The following is a 23,185-nucleotide window of genomic DNA, read 5'->3' on the forward strand; positions in this document are numbered from 1 at the left end:
CTTGGCATAAAAAAGAAAAGTACTGAAAAAAAAGTGAAAGGAAAAGATCACATGAAATAAATAGAACATAGGATGGGATAACCAAAGAAGAAGAGGTAAAACTGAGAGGCCGACTGAACAAGATGTGAAAATCTTTCCCGTTTGTTGTGCATTGATCACACTAATGCAAAGGATAACAATCTTTCATGACAATGTTTTTACTCTCTCATCTAATATGTTTAATTTGTTCTACATCCCTAATAGAACGACAGAACATATCAATAAACTTGCTTTTTCTGGTACTTTATTAACAGAGACACATTTTTTCACCTTTGTCTGCAGCATTCAATGGTATGATGCTGTTTTTGCTTAGAGAATGGAGTGTGGCCAATTTGATATTCAAGTACTGCTTGTTTAATATACATATAGTTTTGTAAATATCTTTTTTCCAAACGAAATCCAAACAATTTTCTGCTTTCTTTTTGGAAACTTAGAAAGTTTTACTAGACTTTAGACGACATTGCACAATTGTAAAAGTCATTTTTGTCATTTTTGCTCTTTTACGTGAAATGAAAAATTACTTTAATGGTAGACTTGGTAGAGAACATTTTTCACCACCTAAAATAGCCTCACCCTCCAAAATTTAATTGCAGCTTAAGCAATCGTTATATTTCAGAATGTTTGCACATAGTGACGCTGACTGGGTCTGTGTAACATGTATTGTGACAGTGTGGCAGAGAAGTGATCAAGTAGATAGCTGTCCGATGCAAAAGGGAGACAATATACACACTACACTATCACACTATAAACATTTACTGAAAAACATTTTCAGTTGGTTTAGATGAAAAATAAATAAATGTGAAAAATTCTGGTGGTAGCATTCTAAGTATCTGTTTAGTTACTCAAATGTCAGGAATCTTTTTCTCTTCTCCGTTCAAAGCTGGTAGTGAATATTGACCAGAGAGAAGAAGCTAGATGATAAATAAGTGATAATGCCTCATTCACATAATTTCATCTATGTATTCCGATATAGATTGCTTTTGTCTGTGGCAAAACCAGAAAACACTTTATTTACAAATACCCATATATTCTACAGTATATACTTTTTAATTGTCTCCAGAATACTGTACCATCCGCCTGACTTACAAAGGAGAAGTGTCTCAAACAAAACAGGAATAGAAGTGTTTTTTTTTATCCTGAATGTTTGCAAAAGCTTCCCAAAGTGGCAGATGGTAAGAGGACTGAAGCACAGACAGCTGCACTCTCTCTTCAATAAGATGCTAAAATCCCCTTTTGACTCATGAATAAAGCTACATAGAAAGAGGAGAGCCAGATGAGCAGGGGAAGACCAGTGCAAACCTCAACTTGGCAATTATTCATTAAAGGAGAAAGGGTTTCTTGACTTATATTAGAGTCTGGAGGGGTGTCATCCTGCTACATATTTGGTCTAAGAACCAAAGATAGACGTTTTGATCTCACAAGTGAGGATTCTAAAAACTAACGGCACTAGAGTCGACAGGTATTGAGAGTCTTCACAGTTTGGTAAGAAGTGACAATGTGCAGGCCTCAGTGAAAGGTGTCTGTGTACATTTGATAGAGATGGCATCTCCTGCTCTGAGTCATACTTTTCGGTTGAATTTCAACTGGTTTATGTTTTTCAAACTTGGCTCACATTATAATATCTGTAAAGTAAGATTAGGTCTGGCCATGTCATTTTTAAATGTTCTCATATTGAATGTAATGTTTTGTTTTTGAAGGAGTAAGATGAGAATGTGGCAGTGCATATTTTCTCAACAGCAGTTAGTGAGGGTTTTCTGGAGGTAAAATTGAAAGAAATGTTGAAAGTTAGACACACCTCACAGAGTTTTCTCAAGGGCTAACAGGGTTTGATTAATTGATTTAACATTTAAAATTTTCTGCTTTGATTAGATCCCTTTGATGACTTGAAATATTGTAATATCAGGGACATTGCACTGAATTATGTGTGTAGTCTTCAAAAGAAAAAGACTGATAACACATCTTTCCTCCCAGGAAGCCAGCCAGACTGCACAGACCTGTTTGCAGAGACATGAGGGTGTGAGCGAGTCATATCACCTCCACCTCAAACACTCTTATCATTCAGTGACAGCACCCAGCCATCCTTTTAAAACTTCCCATGGCCAGTCTCTCCCACTGCTCTCCTTCCCTCTCTCCAGTCCTTTTATCTGAGACCTTCCTTCAATAGTGAGGAAATAGGGATAGGAGTGCACATCGGTGGAGAGTGTATGCGTTTGAGTTAGTTTCGGGGAGCAAAGATGATCAAAAGTGTGCAGACCCACATAAATGTGTCCGTAAAAGATCGGTAACTCAGAAGGGAGAAGAGTTTCAGAGGATTATGAAGAAGGGTTGTAACAACTAGTTTCAGGTTATAGGCTAGCAGCACATAAGTTTCTGTAAACCTTGACTTTGGCCGTTTTCTGTGACGACAACAAAGTGGTTATATTTGGAATCATGAAAATGAAAGTCATTTGACCTTCATCAGGTTTCAGGTATAAACCCAGACCACAACATTTTCCTAAACCTAACCAAAGCCCGACATGAATTTCCCAAATAAATAGTCATGTAATTTTTCTTCTTCTGCCTTAAGTTTCTATTTCTCTCTGTTTCAGCACCGAGTTAGTTTTCACGGCATAGATCCTTATTGCTTCCCAAGTGGGAGCTCTTCTTTTCGCACCAGTCTGACTCACAAGATATCTACATCAGATATTTCTCCTCTTCCACTTCTAAATCTTCTTTACTATAGGGAGCAAAAACAACCAGGTACACAAAAGTAAGCTCTGCTCAAAATACTGTTTTTGGAGGGACGCTGTCAATATCTCAACTGATTTCTATCTCAACTAATGTGTCTGCTAATAGAGGAAGTAGAATATGTATTATACAGAAAATCAAGTTAGCTTGCCAATAAAGAAGTTAAAGTAATACTAAAGAATTTGGCAATTGTTTTGCACTTTGGCTCCCTGTGGAGTTGTGGGATGTAACACCAATGTTATTTAAAAATAATAATAATTCTGTGCAAGCCCTGCCAAAGTACAGCCACATATGAATTTGTATTCATGTTGAAGATGCGACAAAGAACCAATCAAGAGCCGACAAAAACTGTCAAGTGACAATGAAGAAAAACAATGTTTTGCAGGGCAGAACCAAAGTTATGGACTCCTGAATCTCAGCTACCAGGCACTCTAGGGCAGTTTCAAACTCAGAAAGGTACATAAGAAAAGTCAAAGTACTTCAAAATGAGTCTGAAGCACATAGTTTTAAGGTTCACAAACTTATCTCGTGTTTGCTTGAGGGTCAAAGAGAATAAATCTAGAGTACTTTGTCTCAGACAGCTAAAAGAGGTTATCAGATAATGCCCTCACGTTAGATCATGTGAAATGGACTCATCATATACCTTTCTTTTTGTTCAGTTTGACTTTTTCTGAGTGAGTGTCTGTCGGTCTCCTGGCATCTGAGACCGCAAGCAAAATTAATTAATTATTTAAAGTAATTCATTATATATCCCTGCAAACTTCTGAGCTTACCGCTGCACTCAAACTTGCATGTGTGTGTATGCATGTTTGTGTGAGAGCATTTCATTATATGTGCAGACTAAGGCTTGCTTATGACTGATTCCTTACATGTTTATGTTCATGTTTATAGGAGTTCCAGAGTTTAGTTCCTAAAGATTTGTGGAAAGTGTGTGTGATTGTGACCAGGTGTGTGCTGCCAGCCTGGGGCTCCTTTCCACCTCCCCACCCTCCACCTCCCCTGTCGACTGGCTGGAGCCTCTCTGCTGCTCTGTACTCATGGATAATGCATGTGGAGAGAGAACCCTTGTCCCTCTAGTTTCTCCTGGTCTCTCTTCATCCCACCCTACTTCCTCAGAATAGAACTGATCCTCACCATACACATCTCCCATTCCTCCACCATCTGTAGCACACACATCAGAGGATGAGTTTAAAAAAAGCATAAAGGGAGAGGCTAGAAAGATAAGAGATGTGGATATAGGAGGAGGAGGATGTTAAGGAGAGATGAGGACATACGGTATTAAAGTAAAAAGTGGTGCAACAGAAGGGAGAGAAGTCCTCTTTTAAAAAGACAGCAAGAAACACCCACATCATGTTCTCAAATGCAGTTTGGAGCATTCTTTGTGACATAAATCATATCTTTTATAGACCTTTGGATGAATTTTCATCCGCAACCATCACTTGGTTAGCGTTAGAAAGGGATCATGGTTCAGGCTAAAACATCTTTTTACAATGAGATTGGCATTGAAAATACTGTACAGTTCACATGCAATTACTTTTACAACCACTACAGGTCACATATTCTACAGACTTAATCAGACGGAGGCATATTTGGGTAGTGCACAATCTTGTATTTTAACTGTTTATTTTTGCTATAGTTAAGATAAAGTATTTCCTAAAATAAAAACTGGGATTTAATTAACAGCTGGACCCTTTATCGTGGCCTGGGGTAGAGTTGACACGAACAAAGTGGTCGGGCTTTAATGCATGATGCGCTAGGCATGGAAGAGGAGGGGAAAGAAAAAAAACAGCAACAACAAATCACATACTGGCCACTACATTATGCATACCAAAGACAAAACATTTCAATCCATACCACTTTTATGTAATCAATTCAATTAAATCAACCATGTTGTTTCAAACATGTTGTGGACTAGATTTGTCATCTGTCAAAGTTGCCGTTTGATTCCTTAATTTTAAACCACTTTGGATCAGTCTAGGCTTCAGCATATGCTATGAATGTACGTCTTTCAAAATTAAAGATCTGATAAGAACAGAAGTCTTTCTCTCGGCTTAAATTCTGAAGGAATTTCAATTTGATTCAATGCATAAAGTGATAAGTGTGTACTAACAGCTTGTCAAGCTAATAGTTCATTAGCTACATCATTCATTCAGCTGTCCAGTATGCAGTACAGTCAATTTCCACAATTCACTGAAAAAGTTGAACTTCATCAGTATACTTTGACCTCTGACCTCCACATAGGAATGATCGAATTTCTGGTTCTGGACTCGTATGTGAACGCGCTGGTTTATGAAAACCATGTGAAAGTGTTTATGTGAACTGCAAAAGCTTTTGGCTTCATGATTGTGACACAATATCTCAGCAACAAAGAATTACCCAGATCTATGAACAGGTTTTGCTTTCCGTTTGTTCCTCAGGTGGCTTCCTCTGCTGATCAGGTTCTGTTTTGACTGGTGCCAAGTTAAAGAAGCAGAACAAGCACATGCCACACATAAACTGGGCAGCTATCACCATGATACTTCCTCTGGGCTATATTAAGAGATAATCCTAAACTGGCCTTCTGATGACATGCACAACAACACCGTTTCCTGTAACCCCAGCCTTTCAGAGGGAAATATAACAGAGACGGCTGTTAGCAGGTAAGATGGTGCTTGCTGTAATAGCATGTTGAAAATGAATATGCAGAAATATGAAAAGATGTCCTTTGGCAAATTCCTACATCCAGTGTAACTTATTTGACCCTGACTATCAATTTCAATTTAATTTGGACCAGTAAACAAAAAAAGGTCTCTCTCATTTTGCATTCTGGATTAGTTTTAACATCACAAAACCAAATGTTCTTCACATAATTTTACTATACCTTTTGACATTAATATTTTGGATACAGACATCCCTCTCTATTAACTGAATTGATAAATGCCATACAGATTTTTCTATTTAACCTACTGTCGCATACCTAACTTTTCTGCTTCCCCAGTTCCTCCATTTCAAACTGTGTCTGACTTAATCTATGTCATGTCTACCTTTGATGCTGCTCTGTTCTGCACTCTGTGGGATTTATGCTGCTTCTCTCTATGCCTCAGGCATTCCACATTTGCAGATGGAAGGGCAGAGAGGTCCTGGAACAGAACCACACCGCCCATATAAACTACTATAAACTGCTACAATAATTGAAGATGGTTATGGTATTTTTTGATGAAAGTTATCCAGATTAAAATGGAAACAGAATACTCCAAAGAAAATGCTACAAAAAAGGATGACGATGAACATTGATCGATGCTTTAGTAACTGTGTCATTTTTACTTTCATCTATAAGTATGTCTAAGTATTCCTGGAAGCAGAAACCAAAAATAACCCTTTCCACAAAATATCATTTGTATGCATAAGGCATAATACTTTGAAACACACTGACAGTAGCAAGCGATGAGAGAACACAGAGGAAAAGAATAGCTAAATCAAAGACATTAAATATAGACAGACTGGATAAGAATTGTTGTTTCATCATATGTGTGATAACTTGTCCTAATTTGTCTGTTTTTGTTTGACTGTACATGTGTTTGTTTCTGTGATTGCATGTATGGTATATGTCCTCTCGAGGCACTGATCTTGCCGTTGCCATCACAGTCTCTCCCAGCAGACTTCTCCCCACTGATGTCCCAACATGCCCACAGTGTTTCACACATGGAAACATTCAGCACTGTCCGCTATCTCAGCCCACACACATACACATACATGCAACATAGATACAGTCACATTCACTGTAGGTGACCTGGTTTCCATGACAACAGTCATATTCACCTGTCAGGTTGCGAACAGAAATGTAGTATAGTTGATGAAAACAAAGGATTTACAGGAGGAGTAGAGATTTTGTAAAACAGGAAAGTGAGATTTTGTGCAACTAATTGGAAAGAACAGGATTTTAAATCGGTGGCAGAGTTAGTCGTGATACTCCCACTGTAGCTACTCACAGTCAGAATCTGATAAAGGTCCGGTAAAGGTCCTACAAAACTGGGGAAAGAATATTTGAGGTCAAATTATTTGTTGCAGCAGTAACCCAGTCTGACAGCAAAACCAGGAGTAGCAAAGTAAATCTAACCTATTGATTTGTGTCCACAGACAAGACTTTTACCATTTTTCCATGCTGCTGAACATGGAAATAACTCCAAGTAACAGTGTCACAGTATTTTGTGGAATAGACATATTTTTATCAGATTTATATTAAATCTAATAGGCAACAGTTAGCCACTTTAGTCACCGTTTCCTTGTACTTTCACTTGCTGTTTTGTCCTTACACTTTAGAGCTTAGCTTGCTTGGTTGAGGTAAAGTATTATAAATGAGATGGTTGAGTTTAAGATAACATCCTGGCTTGCATTAAAACGCAGCCCCAATAATGTCCCATCAAAATCCCACCCTTTACCTGGGTTTCTGGCTGCCAAGTCCCATCCAACTCTGCTAAACACACAAATCACATGTCCTACTGAAAATCAACACGGATTGCGTCCTCATCAGCTTGAACACAGTTCTCCTTTACATGAGTATTTCATGTTTTTCCAGGAGACTGGGCTGGCAGCAGGCATTTGTGATTCTGTCAGTGATATGAGGACTGTTAATTAAAACTATTGGCAGATGATGACAACATGTTTTACTACTATTCTAGAGGTAGACTCTGACCCTTTTTTAAAGTTAAGACATGCACCTTATACTGTGCCTCTTATACAGAACACCTTTTTTCAAAATGTGAAATATGTTGAAGCTTCAAATTTATGTGTATCATCTGCTCTTTCTCTGACGTAGCTTGATAAAATTTTGAAGAGGCAGCAAACAATGGTGCTTTTTTTGATGGAGCAAGCTAGGGAGATGAACATGAGCAAGGCCTATTGAGGATGGAAATCACAAGGCCGATATCGTTTGGAGTAATTTCAAAATTTCATGCATTTTGCTTAGATGGTAACAAGCCAAACTAATTATTATGCTTATCTGCTCAAATTGATCTTTCTCATCCTCTGGTCAATTCAGAGTCGTCCAATCTCACCTTTGTCTGCAAAACTTTTAAATCTTAACATTTTTAAATTTCAACTTTTGAATTTACATCTTTTGGTTACAAGCATCTTTTGGCCTTCAGCACATTTTGTTTAATGTTTAGACGAGGCAGGACTCAACCAGGTAACCTAGAAAATGGAGCTTTCAAACCTGTGGAAGGTCTTGCGATAGTGTCTTTCAATACAAGCCATGATCTCTTCCGAAACTTAGCTGGGTATTTTTTATGTCTAACCCTAACCTAGTTCTTGTGCTCCCAGTCGTCTGGGTGGAAATCACCTTTGTAATCATTGTTGGTAATCCGCAACCCCCTCCAACATCTTTTGTCTTACGACCTGGAAATATTCCCCATTCTTCTTCATGTACATGGGGGAAAAAAAATTTATCCCAAAGAATACAAATAAGTTGATTAAATTCCGTGACCATATTTTACAAATTACCATCAACTAGGTTGAACAACAGCGTGTTGGTTGTAGTTGCAGTGAGGAAGAATCACCTGAGAAAACTCTAGTAAATACGTAAAACAAACAGAATATAGTTACACTTTTTTGCTTATTCTACATGCAGTTGAGAATGCCCACATCTTGTAAAGTATTTCATTTACCTTAAACTTTGTGTTATTTTTTTCTTTCATTTCTTTTATCATTTTTTTCTAAAGAAATAGATTTGTTGATTAATGTACTGTGTACAGTATGTGCCTCGATATGAATGTGCGCATATATTTATGTATGTGTGTTTGTGAGTGTGCATCTCCACTGAGCTGTCAGTGCAACTGGAGGCTTTCAAATGGGATTTCTGCCGCTTGGCTGAGGTTTATGCCGACGCTGGGGCTTTTGATTCGCCGCTCACTCACGGACAGCCATGCATGACAGACTGCTCCCCTTAGAGAGAAGAAGGAAGAAGGAAGGAAAGAGAGGAGGGACACTGAAAATGTTCAACATGAGAAAGTGAGAGGCATACAGCGAGTTAGAGAGGTGGATAACGGCTGGAAGGCAAATTAGAAAGTGAGGGAGAATGAAATAGGGACCTGAAATGCAAAGAAGGATGGAAGAAGAAAAGGACTGAAAGATGGAGTGATGGATGGAAAAAAGTCATCTTTATTTCTGGGAGAAGAGAGGGGAACAGGATATTTTCATTGCTGCTTGAAAATTGCTTTCCCCACATATCAGTGAGGTTGAAAGGTGTTCTTAGACAAGTGATTACTCTCACCACTTAAAACAAACCTTAATTGCATGTCTGTATTCAGGCAATCACTTTAATTGCTGGCTGTGACATGCAATGGCACTTATAAATTATTTGTGACTTTCAATCTGCTGTATGATTTCACAGGAGCTGGTGATTTTTTTGCTGTGCAGTTCGGATAACAATTTGCTTTGGAAACAACAAATTCTTCTCACAACAGCAACATACATTATTTGGCTTGTTTTCAGTTGGGTAAGCTGTTCTGAAGCTAATGGACTTCTTTTGGAGGCATTCAGTTCATTAAAAAAATAAATAAATAAAAAAAGACGTTACAATCATGAATTTTTTATTTTTTGAAAAGTCTTGTGAAAACAAACTACAAACAAGTTCATTGTTAACTCTTGGAGCACACATTGTCGGCAACAGTTTCCAATCACTTCTGTTTAGGTTAGGTTTGGAGACACATCATTTTACTGAAACACTGTGAAAGTGAAAAATGTATATTCACAAACATCTCTTAAGTGCTTTGGCAGCATTTGGATCTTAAATAGAGAGACCAAAATTGGACAGTGATGAGATGATGCAAGCCACTATAATTATGTCAGTTTAAAGTAAACCATAATTATTACTCTTCATCTGCACTGACAATAATACATCCTCTAATTTAGGTCACCGCAGATGTCTCCATCATTACTGAGAAAACCGTCTTTGTTTTTGGTTCTTATGTTTGATTGTTTCCATTCTGAGGAAGAAACTGCCATTATGGCAATAAATATATAGGAAGAAATGTAAATATGCCAATATGTACTAAGGAAATGGTTGAAAGTACACTTTGTTGGTTTGAGCTTGTCTCATGGTTAAGCTATAAAGTCATCATGAAATGTGAGTTTTGTATTTGGCTTTGAAATGGGATCTAGTGTTTCGTGAGTAAAAGGAATAGGTTATAATTATCTTTGATGCCGAAACCAGTATGCTTTCAAACACCTTTCGGTGGTTTAACACATAGTTTGTGTGATAACATTAATACATATTTCAGCAACAATTAAAGCAACTGTCTTTAATTTTACTTTATTTCAATGGGAGCCATTTGCATGAAAGAGAGATCTGGGTATACTGAATGTCTGCCTCATTTCATCAGCTGATTGCACCAGAAGGCAGTAGAGATGAGTGAAAAGAGAGATGGTGTGAAGGGGGAGATGGGAGGATATTTGAATATTTTTCCCCCACGTCACCTCCTTGACTTGTTATTTTCCTTCTAGTTTAGCTTTATAGATTAGGGGTTAGCATGCAGTTAACACATTTACATTCCAATTAAGTTTTTCTTATTCCTGACAAAAAAAATTGTGATTGAAGTCAAACCATTTCTCTTCTTCATATGTAAATACTTTGGAAAATTCTGCATCAATTGGCCCTGAAGAAGAACAATCACCTGTGACACTAACAGTTGTCTGTTCTCAGAGTAAAACAACACATAGAAAGATTGTGCGCTGGAATAATTACTGAACACAAAGAAGTCTCACACAATCCGTTAAATAGTGTGTGAGAGCCAAGTGCTATGATTGGAGAAGAGGGAAGAGAGAAGCACAGTCTGCAGATTTTACCAAAAACTAATTAATCAAAGGCAAACACACACAGATATGCATATTCACACACAATTCTATTAGCAGCCCTACGTGCATGCTGTGTCTAAAATTAGTACCCAGTCTGTTGAACAACAAACAGGCAACAGGGAGGAAGACACGATGCCAAAAGGCTGAGCTGGGAGGCAAGAAAGGGATAGATACAGGTAGCCAAGAGCCTCTCAGTGCTCAGGCAAGAGAAGCCTTCAAATACTCAAATGTTTTAGATACACTTATTTACATATTCAGACAAATTTAATAAGATTAATTGGACTCAAATATGAAACCTGGGTACAATTTCTTAAGTTTAAAAAAACAGTGTATCAGCATTTTTGTCGTTTGTTTTGTCTACTTCTGTTTTGGTTTCCTTTCTGTTGTTGTTTTGTTTGTTTTTTTGGCATTAGCAAGAAATCTCTGGTGATCTGCCTTAATCTGCAAAGCACATCAGCTCAAAAATTAAACTCCTGGGAATTAAACAGGTGCAAGCAGCTAAGAAAAGATCAAAATAAACATTTCATAATCTCTCAACAAATGGTCAAGTGAACATTTTTATTATAAAAGCTGTGTTCGTTTGAATGCATTTGAATTTGTAAACAATACCATTGTGCAAAATAGAAATATAAATGCATTAATATGTGATGTGTGTAGATGTAATCATATTTTTAAAAGAAAAGGGTCAGTTATATATTTTCAACTAAACTAAATACAAAAATTGTAAGAGTGCATTGCGGTGTTCCTTCTCTCAGCCACTCTAATTCACAGCTGTGTGCAGTTTAAGTGACTGAGTCCAAGCAGTTAATGATTTATTAGGAGTTGAATAAGGTGACAACCAGCAGCCTATCTGCAAATTATTTTCTGCGCCATATGCAGACATGAACCACCACAGTCAGGGTTTTTAGTATCTTTGCCAGGTGTTCTTTTTGAAGGATTGAATAACTCATACAAATGAGTTGCAAATACATGACGTGTGGGTGTTTCAATATCCCTCATCCATATGCATAAGAGCTGCAACACTCAGGGTTTATCCTTTTAAGGTGCTAAACTGAAAACTTCAGCTCACACCACACACACACACACACACACACGCACACACCCACACAACATCAAAATGAATTCATGAAATGAATGTTACTCAATCACTCGAGGGACAAAAGTACTACCTGTGATTTTGAAGGAGGCATGACTAAAACATGGGTCATGATGTCAAAAACGAAAACTACAAATTTGCTTTTTTACTGACACTTTTTAGATGTGGGAAACAAACTGATGCTTTGGAGTCAAAAACAAAACTCTCACTTACACAGCGATGTCCAGTAACAAGTGTGGACTGCCATAAGCCATAGGAGGCACAAGATGTCATGATAACCTGTCTTATAGATGTAGATATTCAAGTCAAAGTTTTGACCTGAAGATGGAAACCTGGGAATATTGTGAGATTAGGATTGTGTAGGCAAAATGATAAAGAATTTGCACCCAAAAAACTCATTTTTAATGTTCACTATTTTTGGGTTTGCTGTGCTTGGAATTTGCGCACACGTTTCTTCTCTCTGATGTTTAGGAGCTTTTCAACAAAAGCCTAATTGCAAACAATTTGTCGGTTTGTTACTGCTTTCAAATTTGTCTTATAGTACAAATTCTCAGCATATCCAAAGCACATCTATTCTGTTCGGAGTCGTAATTACTTGCTTTTATACTTTGAAAACTTGTATTATTTTACGAACATCACAGGAAATGTAAATATATTATATCCTTCAATATTGTGCAGTTGCAAACCTCTAGATTGTGCTCTGATATCTTAAATGTATAATAAATAAAATAGAGCACTTTTGTGTTGCGTCTTGAGACTTCCTAAAGAAACATTGTGTAGATGCTTGCAAATATTTCACTGATGGATATTAATCAGACGAAATGAATCTACTACTGTCATACTTTGGGTTCAGTTTTATTCTAAAACTGTTCATTTATCTAATTTTAAACAAGTCTTTGTCGACTTCCAACTTGATTTTGAAACCGATTTTGTCCCTGCTTGTGTTCGTTCTACTCCTTCCTGTTTGTTTCACACCCGTTTTGTGTTAGTTGATTACTCCAGTGTTCGATGTTCTGTTCCTACACATCCACACCCAGTTGTAATCCATTATTACTCACTCTATATGAATACTCTTTGGCTTCAGTTGTTCTCTGCCAGACTGTATTTGTACTTAATGTTAAACTTTCAAGCCAACTGTAGTCTTTCAGTTTAGTCTTTGATTCCAGTTTGTTCTTTATTGGACATCGCACATCGTCTTTGATTTTGGACCTTTCCAAACTTTTGCTTTTACCTGACTGTTTGCAACCTTTGGGCCCTTCACTACATGCTTTCATCACATACTCTAATCTTTTTTCCTTTAAAGACAAGCCACCCTTCCTGAACTAGATTCCTCGATCACGATCTCTCTCTGATTCTACCTTCACCTGCATAATTGCTGTCACTCCCTTGGTTTAGTCTTCTAACTTCTATCTTACAGTAACGGGATGTGGATGCTGAGACTGCTTATAAGATAAATATGATAAGAAGTAAAACGTACAATGATAAAAGTGGAAGTTTAGGTATTAAAGGTGGGGTAGGGGATCTTTTTCTGGAACATTTTTTTACATATTGCTTGAAATACTCTTCACACCCCCCATTGCAACCAATTAATTAAAAGTTTTGACACAAATATGAAAAGTTTTAGTGGCCTCTAGAACGTACAATCTAGGAAGAACACTATCCAATCATACTGAACGGACCGTTAATAATGAGCGTACCCCGCTCCGTGAACGAATTACGCGTCCAGAAGCTTGGCAGGAAGCTAAACTAGAGCCAGCTTGGCTGGCACCTAGCATTATTAAACGTATAGTTATCATATACTAAATACTAAATACGGCAACGATCGATGCTTGCTGTCAGAACAGCGCTCGTGCACCTTCGTGCTCGTGCGCGTTAATGTACTCTAGAGGCGTGCCTTCGGGGGGAAAGTGAAGAAAAGGGTTGGGACTTTTTACCTGTGTATTTTCAAAATGCAGCTTCGCTGGACTCAAAATCCAGGATCTCCTACCCTACCTTTAAGTATTAATATGTTCCCTTTGCACACAAAAAGGAGGCAAAATATTACATATATAACATAACATGGCTCATCCTTTTTTATTCAGAGATTTTCTTCTTATCCTATCCTGTTCCTATTAAGAACATCTTTCCTTCAATCAAGTCAGCATAATTAATACAAGAAAAACAAAGGTTCTGATTGCACTTTAGGACTACATGCATTGCTTTGTACTTGTTAAACACACATAATGAAATGAACCTGATTGTTAATATAGAATAATCTCTCTGGCTTGTCCCGCTAAATCTGCTAAATGTTATCTGATGCAAATTGAATCAGAGAGTAGTACTACAGTTATGGAGCCTGGTGCTGCTTATTAGATTACAAAACACAGAAACACAGTACATTGATTAGCCGTGATGATAATGGATAATGTTCAATTTAAGTATTAACCCATAGATTTAGACACAACAAGGCTAGAATCCTGTACCAATGAATTTGTTAGGTTTTTTTTATGCTTATAGGTTTTTTTTTTAGTCTTTTGCATTTCCTCTTTTATGATAACTTATTTTGTGCAAAAATATGTTGCACCTTATAAAAACAGTATATAAAAACACTTTTTGTCACCAAATGTATGCATAGATATTAAATTGATACTATAGTTTGTTACCACTGGGCAACATCAGTTGGGGTGGTGCATAATCAGTAAATGCTGAAAATTGTTTTGTGGGTGTTCTAATATTGAATCTTCATTGAAGTTAAAGTACCAAGGTGTGCAACTGTTTTTGTTTTTTTGTGTTCGTTTTATCTAGGTTGCTAGCACTGATGGAACATCGATTTGCAAGGACAATGATAGAGAAAATAGAGAATGTTAATAGGAGTGGTGAGCTAATCCATTATTCATATGAACCCAAACAAGAGAAGGACCAGTGCATTAATCTGTACAAGATGGAGGAGTTGTAACTCAAATGCAGCAAAGCTTTGTGTTCAGGTGTTCACATGTGTATGATTCAAATGGATTAAATAAAGTTTTATGGAAAGAATCCAATAAATACAGTAGAAACCAAATGTTTGGACACCTACTATATATGAACATATATGTATAAATACAAGAATGTGCCCCCCCCCCCCCCTTTCATGTATATCTGAAATGGGAAAAGAGAATTTCAATTTTCCACTAAGGTTATGATTGGGTTTAATATGTATTATGTTGTCCATTTCACCCTGCAAGAAATCCCTGTGGGTACCTTCAATTAATTAACATCCAGATTAACTCCAGAAGCTTCCTGCAAGAATTATGTAGAGCCAGTTGTGTGTGTGTTTGTGCTATGTTTGTGCATGGAAATCTTTTTTTTAACCATCATAATGACAAGATTTTCTTAAAAGGGCTGTTTGAAAGCTCAGACTTGGTTGCTCGTATGAGCATGTTCATTTGTGTGGATGTAAATGTGATGTGTGTCGGGTTGACTGTTTTAATCTATGAGTGCAGTGCAAATCCCTAAGTCAGATGCTTATCAACTCCTTCCTTCCACTTCATTAGCATTATCCACCAGTATTAACCTGTAGTACTCACTCTCTTTTTCTCTCTTGCACACACAAAGAAACACACACACAGATGACTGTGTGTACAAGCATGTGCGCATGGAGAAAGATCAAAGCTTGCTCTTAAAGATGATCCCAAATGATCCAGACAGAAGCTGCCATGTTGTTAATATGGTAGCCAAATAATATTACAACCAGTAAACCCTTTAAAACATGCTGTGCTGAGATTTACAGACTTTTTTAAAACCGACTGTTAATGGCCGATTGTTTTTGGGATACTCACACACCACAGGGTGTGTGCTGCGCGATATAGATTATTCAGTCATTACCTGCAGGTTGCCATGCTGGCATAGAATAAATCAAGACCTAAAGGGCAATCTGTCAAATCAAGTGCTTCCTGTTGACAGACAAAGTCAACGTGGTTGCATGCACAGTTGAAGTTGAGCTATGGTTACAGCTTGACTTGGCCATTTAATTGGACCACTATCCTTGTACCAGTTTCAGAAAACATTGGAGACATTGTGCTGCCTCTTATATCCTCTGTCAGAGAACCTTGTAAATGTAAGTATAGCTGCATTTACTGCACAGACATTGTGTTTAGGTTTCTTGAATAGTGATTTTGTCTCATAATGTTGCGGTTTTGAGCAGGGCAACAGTCTGCGGGTTGACAACTAGTCTTAATGAGCTGATTTTGAGTCAGAATTTCTGACACGTTCAGCCATCTAACAAAAGAAACAGCTTTAATAGGAATTTGGTTGTATCAATATACACCAACAGATTTTACAAAAATGTAAAACGTATACATGCAGGAGGGATTTGGTCCTCAATACCATTATCTGTGTGTTAGTCCAGTTTTGAGAAGTTCTGTTTCATATGATTTTGGTCAGACTAACACATTTCCATGAAAATGCATTTCATGTGACCGTTCCCGTAACCTGCAAATAAGCAATGTTGTAGTGCACTTATTTTTCAATCAGGAAAAAATCCACTTCAAAACCTATTCCTATGTTCATCACACTCATGAGTGTGCTGCAAGTAAATTTTTATTTTCCTAGGAATGCGAAGACATAACCTGGCCATCTCCAATTTTCACTGGCCAGTACAAGTCACCTTTGTTGAATGGGTTGTTTAGATTAATGCATAATTTTTAGGGCACTAATACCATACTCATGCTTACTCGCTATGTAACCATGTGCGTATGTGGCCTATTTTTGGGTCAACTGAATATGGCAGAGCAATCACTACAGGTCACTGTTTATTACAACATTTCTTCTTTACTGTCTGAGCTGGACATGATGGTGTAAAGGAAAATAATCTATATACCTGCCTTTTAAGGCAGCACAATGTTTCTGATCATGTGCCTGCATCTGTAAGCAAAAATAAATGCAGAGTCAGCTTATCAGGCACCCTTATTGTTGACCCAGAGAGATGTAGATTAAATTCAATTATTATGTTGGAAGGCAGCAGTTTGTGGTGCTGCTGCACTTAATGATACATGGTATGCATTTTGTCATGTTATTCCTTACCGATACTAGTATGATAACACATTTATGTAAATGAGATTTCTTTTTCTATAATTTCCCAAATTTACTGTAGATATCTGAAACTAAGAAGCATTTGTGAAAAATAGAGATTCTTAAATACCAAAAACACTAGATTTTCTAAACCTTGGATATATTGATAATTTACTTTGCCAATTCATTAGCATTGTGCATTAAGATAAATTATATACTGGGTACACATGATGATTTTATGTCATTGTGCCAAATTAAATTGATTAATAACAACACTGCCACAGATGTTTGTTTAAACCAGCAGTTTTAATAGTGCTGTCTACCACTAAAGAGCCCCTGGATTAAATGTCAGTGGTAATCAATGTCTGTGAGCATTGCTAATATTTCAGATGCAGCCTTGTGCTTCTGTACCTATTATAGTTGTGTACTATGTCTTTAATCTCTTCTGTCTCCCCAGGGAGAGTTGATATTTATCATGTTGAATCCTAGCCGATAGTTCGAACTCATCAGCACAGATGAGCTTGAGCCTCTCAGTCAAAGAGTGTTGACCAAATCTTTTCTCTTCAAACTTCATTCCACATCTGAATAACTATAGAGTTGTATTAATCTGCCCTTTCTTTCCATACCTCTCCAGATCTTCTTCCTCCTTTTTTAAATGCAGAGTGCTGTGGTGTTTCACACAAACAGACATAATGACCCATGCCATGTGTCTTTGATGTAGACACTGACAGCACATCAGCAAGCTGCCACTTGCTGAGTCCTTACACTGGCTGTCCATCACAAATACACACATGGTTTAGCCAAGTGATTTTAACTGAACTGATTTTTAACAAAACTTCATTCACTGCCCAATCCATTTTTCAAACATTCAGGATTTATTCTTTTTTTTTTTTTTCTCTGCCCAAAGGAGTCTAATCATATTACTCAAACTCTTTGTCCCATACTATAAATCAGTCTGATTATTTTATGCATACAAAAAAAATTCCAATAATCTTCCACACACATACAGTAGATTCACGCTTACACACAGGTCTATGTCAAATCTGACCTACCTCAGTGAGGTGAGGGTTGGGGTTGAATCCACACTGATTGCAGACGGTTGCCTTACACTGGGTGCAGGTGTTATAGTTGGGTACAGCCGGTGGGTTGGACAGCTCTGTGGTGGTGCACACTGGGCACACTTTGCTACTCGGCATGGGTGCAATCTGTGGCACGGAGTAGGGTGAGGTGGGTGTCACACCGCGGTCTGGAGACATAGAAGGAGACAGGCCCGTCCTAGAGCCCGAACCACTGAAGTCGACTTGGAGGTTGCGACGGGAGGCATGCTGACCAAGATTTTGACCTCCATGGCCTCCCATGTTTGACCCAGATGGACCATGACCCATCCCATGGCCAGACCCTGGGCCCTGCCCCATGCCAGACCCCTGGCTGGATTGCATGTGGCGAGGGGAGGTGGGGCTGTCATGAGCAGCCAGGCGGTAGGTCTCACCAGCTCTGGAACCTATTCCACCACCAGTGCCCAGGCCTGCTCCCATTCCTCCCATCCCTCCTCCTCCAATTCCTCCCATCCCTCCTCCTCCCCCCATACCACCCATTCCTGCCCCCCTTCCTCCTCCTCCCATCCCTCCGCCTCCCATTCCTCCTCCCATTCCTCCGCCATGCCCTCCTTGTTGCATGCCAGGCTTGGGACTACCCATCTGAACCCTGAAAGAAAGGGACAAAGCAATAGAAAAAAGACAGCTTTTAGAATTATGTTTTAACTATTCAATTACAGGTAAATTCTGTCAAATCCCATTGAAATACAAAGTTCATAATATGAAATAAATATTAACTACACAACATTGACAGCAACAATGTAACTGTTTGACTAATAGCTGTAGCCTCAAAAACTAGCTAGAACTTGTTTTTCAGACAACAGTAGGTATTGACGTAAGGAACAGTGAGTAAATAGATTACGATGATAAGTTATTTAAAGCAGATGTCATTAGTAGGTGGAATATCCAGGCATTTTGATTAAAAATAAGTCAGTTTTCCGGATAAGTCAGCAAAAACAGTAAAAAGTCAAACAACTCACAAGGCAATGTTAGCTCCACAGGAAACCAAGCTACAGCTGTTAAAAATACAGTTAGAGTTGCAATTTCAACCAATAAAACACATGATCTCCAGCCACTTAATGAGAAGTCCACTTTTGTTTACCTCCATTTGAAACATAGGTTGCAGTGAGTCAAAATTTACTCAGTGTTCATTTGAATTTCTAGAACAAACTAATAGCTGAATACAGTTTAATGTTTTGTTTTTTTTTTCTGTTGCTCGGGACAAGAGAATTTAATAACTGGCACTGGTTGACGCCACTGAATAAACAGAGGAAAATTATTCTCTTTAATTATTTTATTCAATGCATTTTCTAAATGGATAAGCACCACAGAAAAATGCAGCCAATTGACTGTCACTATATTCTAACAAATTTAATTGTCCCCTTACTGACAGACAAACAGCAACAGAACTCACACTATAAACCAGCAAAAATAATTACCAATTATTTTACAGGTCGCTACTGAAAACCATGAAAGAGCCTATTAACTGTCCACAGGCAACAACTTAACAGGGTTTAGTAGGACTGGCCAGCCACACACAATGAACACCTGCTGCAGGAGGCAAACACGTGCTGCAGAAACTGTGAGAGTGAGTGGAAATACTGAATGATTTCTTGTAACTAATAACATGTTCTTTAACTTAGTCTACATTAGAAGGGAAACTAAATAAGTTGGTGAGTAATAACTATCACAAGTCCCAAAATATCAAAACTATACTTTCAAACTTCAGGTTTAAATCAAATCAACTCCGTTATTAGTATCCCTCTGTCATTTTCTGTGACTGTGAGTTGACATTGACATGCTTCTAGACAGGAAGCGTATTTGATTTTTCTAAAATATCATAATGATATGACAGAGACACCTTTGTTATGTGCACTGATTTCCGTTTTAGAAGGATAAAGAAAAAATAAAGTTAGATAAAGAAAATTAATTTTCCTTACAGTATTGAATTTTCTTAATTCAAGTCCGAAGGTGTTGTTGACTAACGCAGTTAAAGTATTTGAAAAACCAACAATTACAAGTATAATTTTTCACTATTTTTAACACAAAAGCTGTCCGATTTTCTCATTTTCCTTCATTTTCTTTCACTCTCCGTCGTAATCTCTCTATAAAGTTTCCTTTCCCCCTCTTTTGCTGACTTCCCACTCCTTCCATTGTCTAACGCTCTATTATCTTTTAACTGACCACTAACAATGGCCTTGCTCCCTTGGTGCTCCCTTTTCTTGGTTGAATCTCTTCTCTCTTGACATTTTCATTTCTGCTCTTAAAAGAGAATTGAACCCAATGTGACCTGTTTGTCTTTCTTGTACAAAGTCTACCAGACAAAAACACTCTTACAAGAAGTGATGTGGCAATGGAAAAAAACAGAGCCTTGCCATGTTACTAAATAAACCATTATGACTTAGGGTTTTTTTTTTTTTAATTGAAACAATAAAAAAAACTTATGTGTGTGCTTCTTGATTGATACTTTTTTCCAATAACATCCCTTCCATTTTCAGCAATGCTGACATTTCATTTTGGTTGAGCAGGTTCACCTGATTCCATTGTAAAGCGAAACAAGTAAAGGCTAACAGTTTGCTTTGTAGGGGCAGACTAATATCTATCAAACAAACAAAAACTGTGCCCAGCAAATCATAATGACAACCACTGGGTACCCTCTCTGCAGCACATGCTGGACTTGTGCAAACATGTGTAACAGAGTGTAATCTATTGTGTGTTTCAGCATGTTTGAAGGGGAACAGAGAGACTCAGCAAAAAAAATCTTAAAAAATTAAGAGCTTTATCGAATTCCCTGCAGGAGAAGAAGGGATTTAAGACTTAAAAGCAACAGAGAAATTCATTATGTGAAAGGATGAATATAAGATACAGCAGTCAAAATTGGTTTTTTTTCCAATAATTATTTTGAACATGTTTTATTATCATCAGTACTTATCAAGAATGAAAAAATATATTTACATAACAAGTACTACATCCCATGTCCAGTACTCTAAATGTCCAAATTTTGAGCATATTCACATCTACACTGTTATGTATCATACTACAGCGTCACGACTGAATAAAAAAGGTACTGTATTTTTTGCTCACACTTCCACAGTGGGGATATGACAACTACAGCTGTGCAACACAATTGCCTAGTGTTGAGTAAACTATTGCATCTATGATGGTGAATGAATGGAAGTGGTATTGATTATCATGCACAGTAATGGGTAAACTTGGGTGTTCTGTTGCTTGTGGATGACAAAAGTGCTTTTTCTGCATTTCATTCTGCCATCCCATTCAAAGTCTGTCCTAAAACCATTTATTTAATGTCGTTCTTTGAATAATGTGTTATGGTCACTTGTTCTTTTTTCCGCTTTTGAAAGATGACCCTTTGTCATTTTAACACGGCAGCAGGTATACATCTTGTAATTGTGAATCTCAGATGCATTACTATAGCAAATAATTTTCTTTTTTTTTTCCATTGTAGGTACTAAAATTTGATCACAGATGTTTAAACTTAACCACTTTAAATCTTGGGTTTTGCTTTCAATTCTCTTAATACTATTTTACAGCTTTTATCTAAAATGCATCAACATAAGCTTGTGCTTTTTTCTCTTTTTTTTTAAGTGAAAGAGAAAATAGCATACAAGAGTTTGGATACTTTTCCAGGAAGACACTATCACTAATTGTTGTGTATAACTGAGGCTGACAAACCAAATAATAGGAACAATTCCTCTCTGTGTTTACTCTGCATCGTACTGAAGACATTTATCACTGTCACACCTGGCTTTTTATGGCCCAATACGCATGCTTGTTTAGTCAAAGTGGTTTCCCCAAGTCCCATTATGATCCTCATTTTAATCTCTGTGAAGGAGAAGGATAAAGCTTGACTGCCAATAAGTAACAACGACAGATGAATGAAGAGAGAGGAGCGTAAGAGACAGCTGACCTCATTGGTTCTTCTTTCATTGAGCAGATTTCTGTCGGCTTAAAAGAGGCATCATTGTAGTGACCATTCTTCCTCTTTTCAAACTAGCCTTCGTCAAGTTTTATTTAGCATCCATCGCAGATCATTTTGAGCCATTAAATGGACTTTAGATTTTATTATGTTCTTGATCTTAATCCTACAGCCTCAAACACATTTTTGCAGTCTGCTGGATGCTTTGAATTAAAAAAAAAAAAAAAAAAAAAAAAAAAAACATTTTTACAACCTACAGAGGTGGAGCTAACAATTTAAAATTAATTTAAAGTGTAGTACTAGACTACTCAACTCAATTTTACAAGTAACATTTCAATGTGAGGTTTCTTTGCTGTTTGCTCCAAGTAGTCTATTTTTCTTTCTTTCTTAAAGCGAGTTAGGATTAATCACTTCTCAGCCAAAAAGATCTAAAAATACATTATTCAGTTTTATAAAAGAGGAAAGAGAAAAAGTCAAGTCAAGCACTGTTGATACAAGGCTGACAGAGAAGACAAATGTCTGATTAGTGAAAGGAAGCTAATGGAAATATGGACAAACTGACATATCCAAAAAGTAAATGACTAAGAGTTTAGACAATTATAGTAATAAGATCTGGAGAAAGTTTTACTTTTGTGATTATATTTTTGTTTAATTTTTAAGAATTCTTGTCATAGTATACTGACTCTTAGTAGAAGCAAAATTTATGTAGGATTTAGATTCAGAGTTTCATTCCCCTCAGATGAGCATAATCCTTATTCCACCTCTAGACCTGCAGCATAATGTCTGTTTAGGATATTGGTGGATCCAAACTAAACATCTATTTTTCCCTCCTCCTCCCCCATTCTTCCTCTGCCTCCATTTCTTCCCACTCAGGGATGTTGACAGAATTGCTTTGGTATGGCCCATTAATTTCCATCTGCCTCCTCTCCCTCCATTTTCTCCACCTCACCTCATATCATTTAGACCCTTTCCACTTCTCACAATCCTGCAATTTTGCACAGTTTCTTGGTATTGCACATATTTAGCTTTTGCTAAAATAGTTTAGTTTTTCCTATAGTATTGCAATTTGTGATCTTAGAGGGTAAAACACCTGGTTAACTAGCATATAGACCTATGAAGTCCAGCTAGCATCTTGCTAGCTTAATGGTGAGATCAGGATTGTGATAATAGGTCATGAAAGCTAACTCGCTTCAAGTTGAACTTTTCTCAGATCTTCCCATCTCAAAAAGTTCCCTTCTTTTGAGTTTTCATTGTACTTCATTTAGAAGTAGAATAACTGGTATCCAGAAGAGATTCAAATATACAGTGACTGATATTGGGCAGTTTGCAGGCTAAGTAACAAGCTAACTATCTACAATCAAAGTGTGAAACCTGCATTTAGAGGGTCAGATTTGACAATCTAACATGAAAGTCACTAGTCTATTTGGCAAACAC

General features: G+C 37.4%; 1 protein-coding gene across 2 annotated transcripts in view; it reads right to left on the bottom strand.

Annotated features, from left to right (window-relative positions):
* Positions 1 to 23,185, bottom strand: part of bsna (bassoon presynaptic cytomatrix protein a) — a 143,425-nt gene that overhangs the window by 97,179 nt on the left and 23,061 nt on the right. For both annotated transcript variants that reach the window (XM_075476314.1, XM_075476315.1), the window contains exon 2: positions 17,773 to 18,424. In XM_075476314.1, coding sequence (XP_075332429.1) covers positions 17,773 to 18,424 — 652 coding nt within the window. The remainder of the gene's footprint in view (positions 1 to 17,772; positions 18,425 to 23,185) is intronic.

This window comes from Odontesthes bonariensis, chromosome 10 (genome assembly GCF_027942865.1).
Source record: "Odontesthes bonariensis isolate fOdoBon6 chromosome 10, fOdoBon6.hap1, whole genome shotgun sequence".
Taxonomy (NCBI): Eukaryota; Metazoa; Chordata; class Actinopteri; order Atheriniformes; family Atherinopsidae; genus Odontesthes; species Odontesthes bonariensis.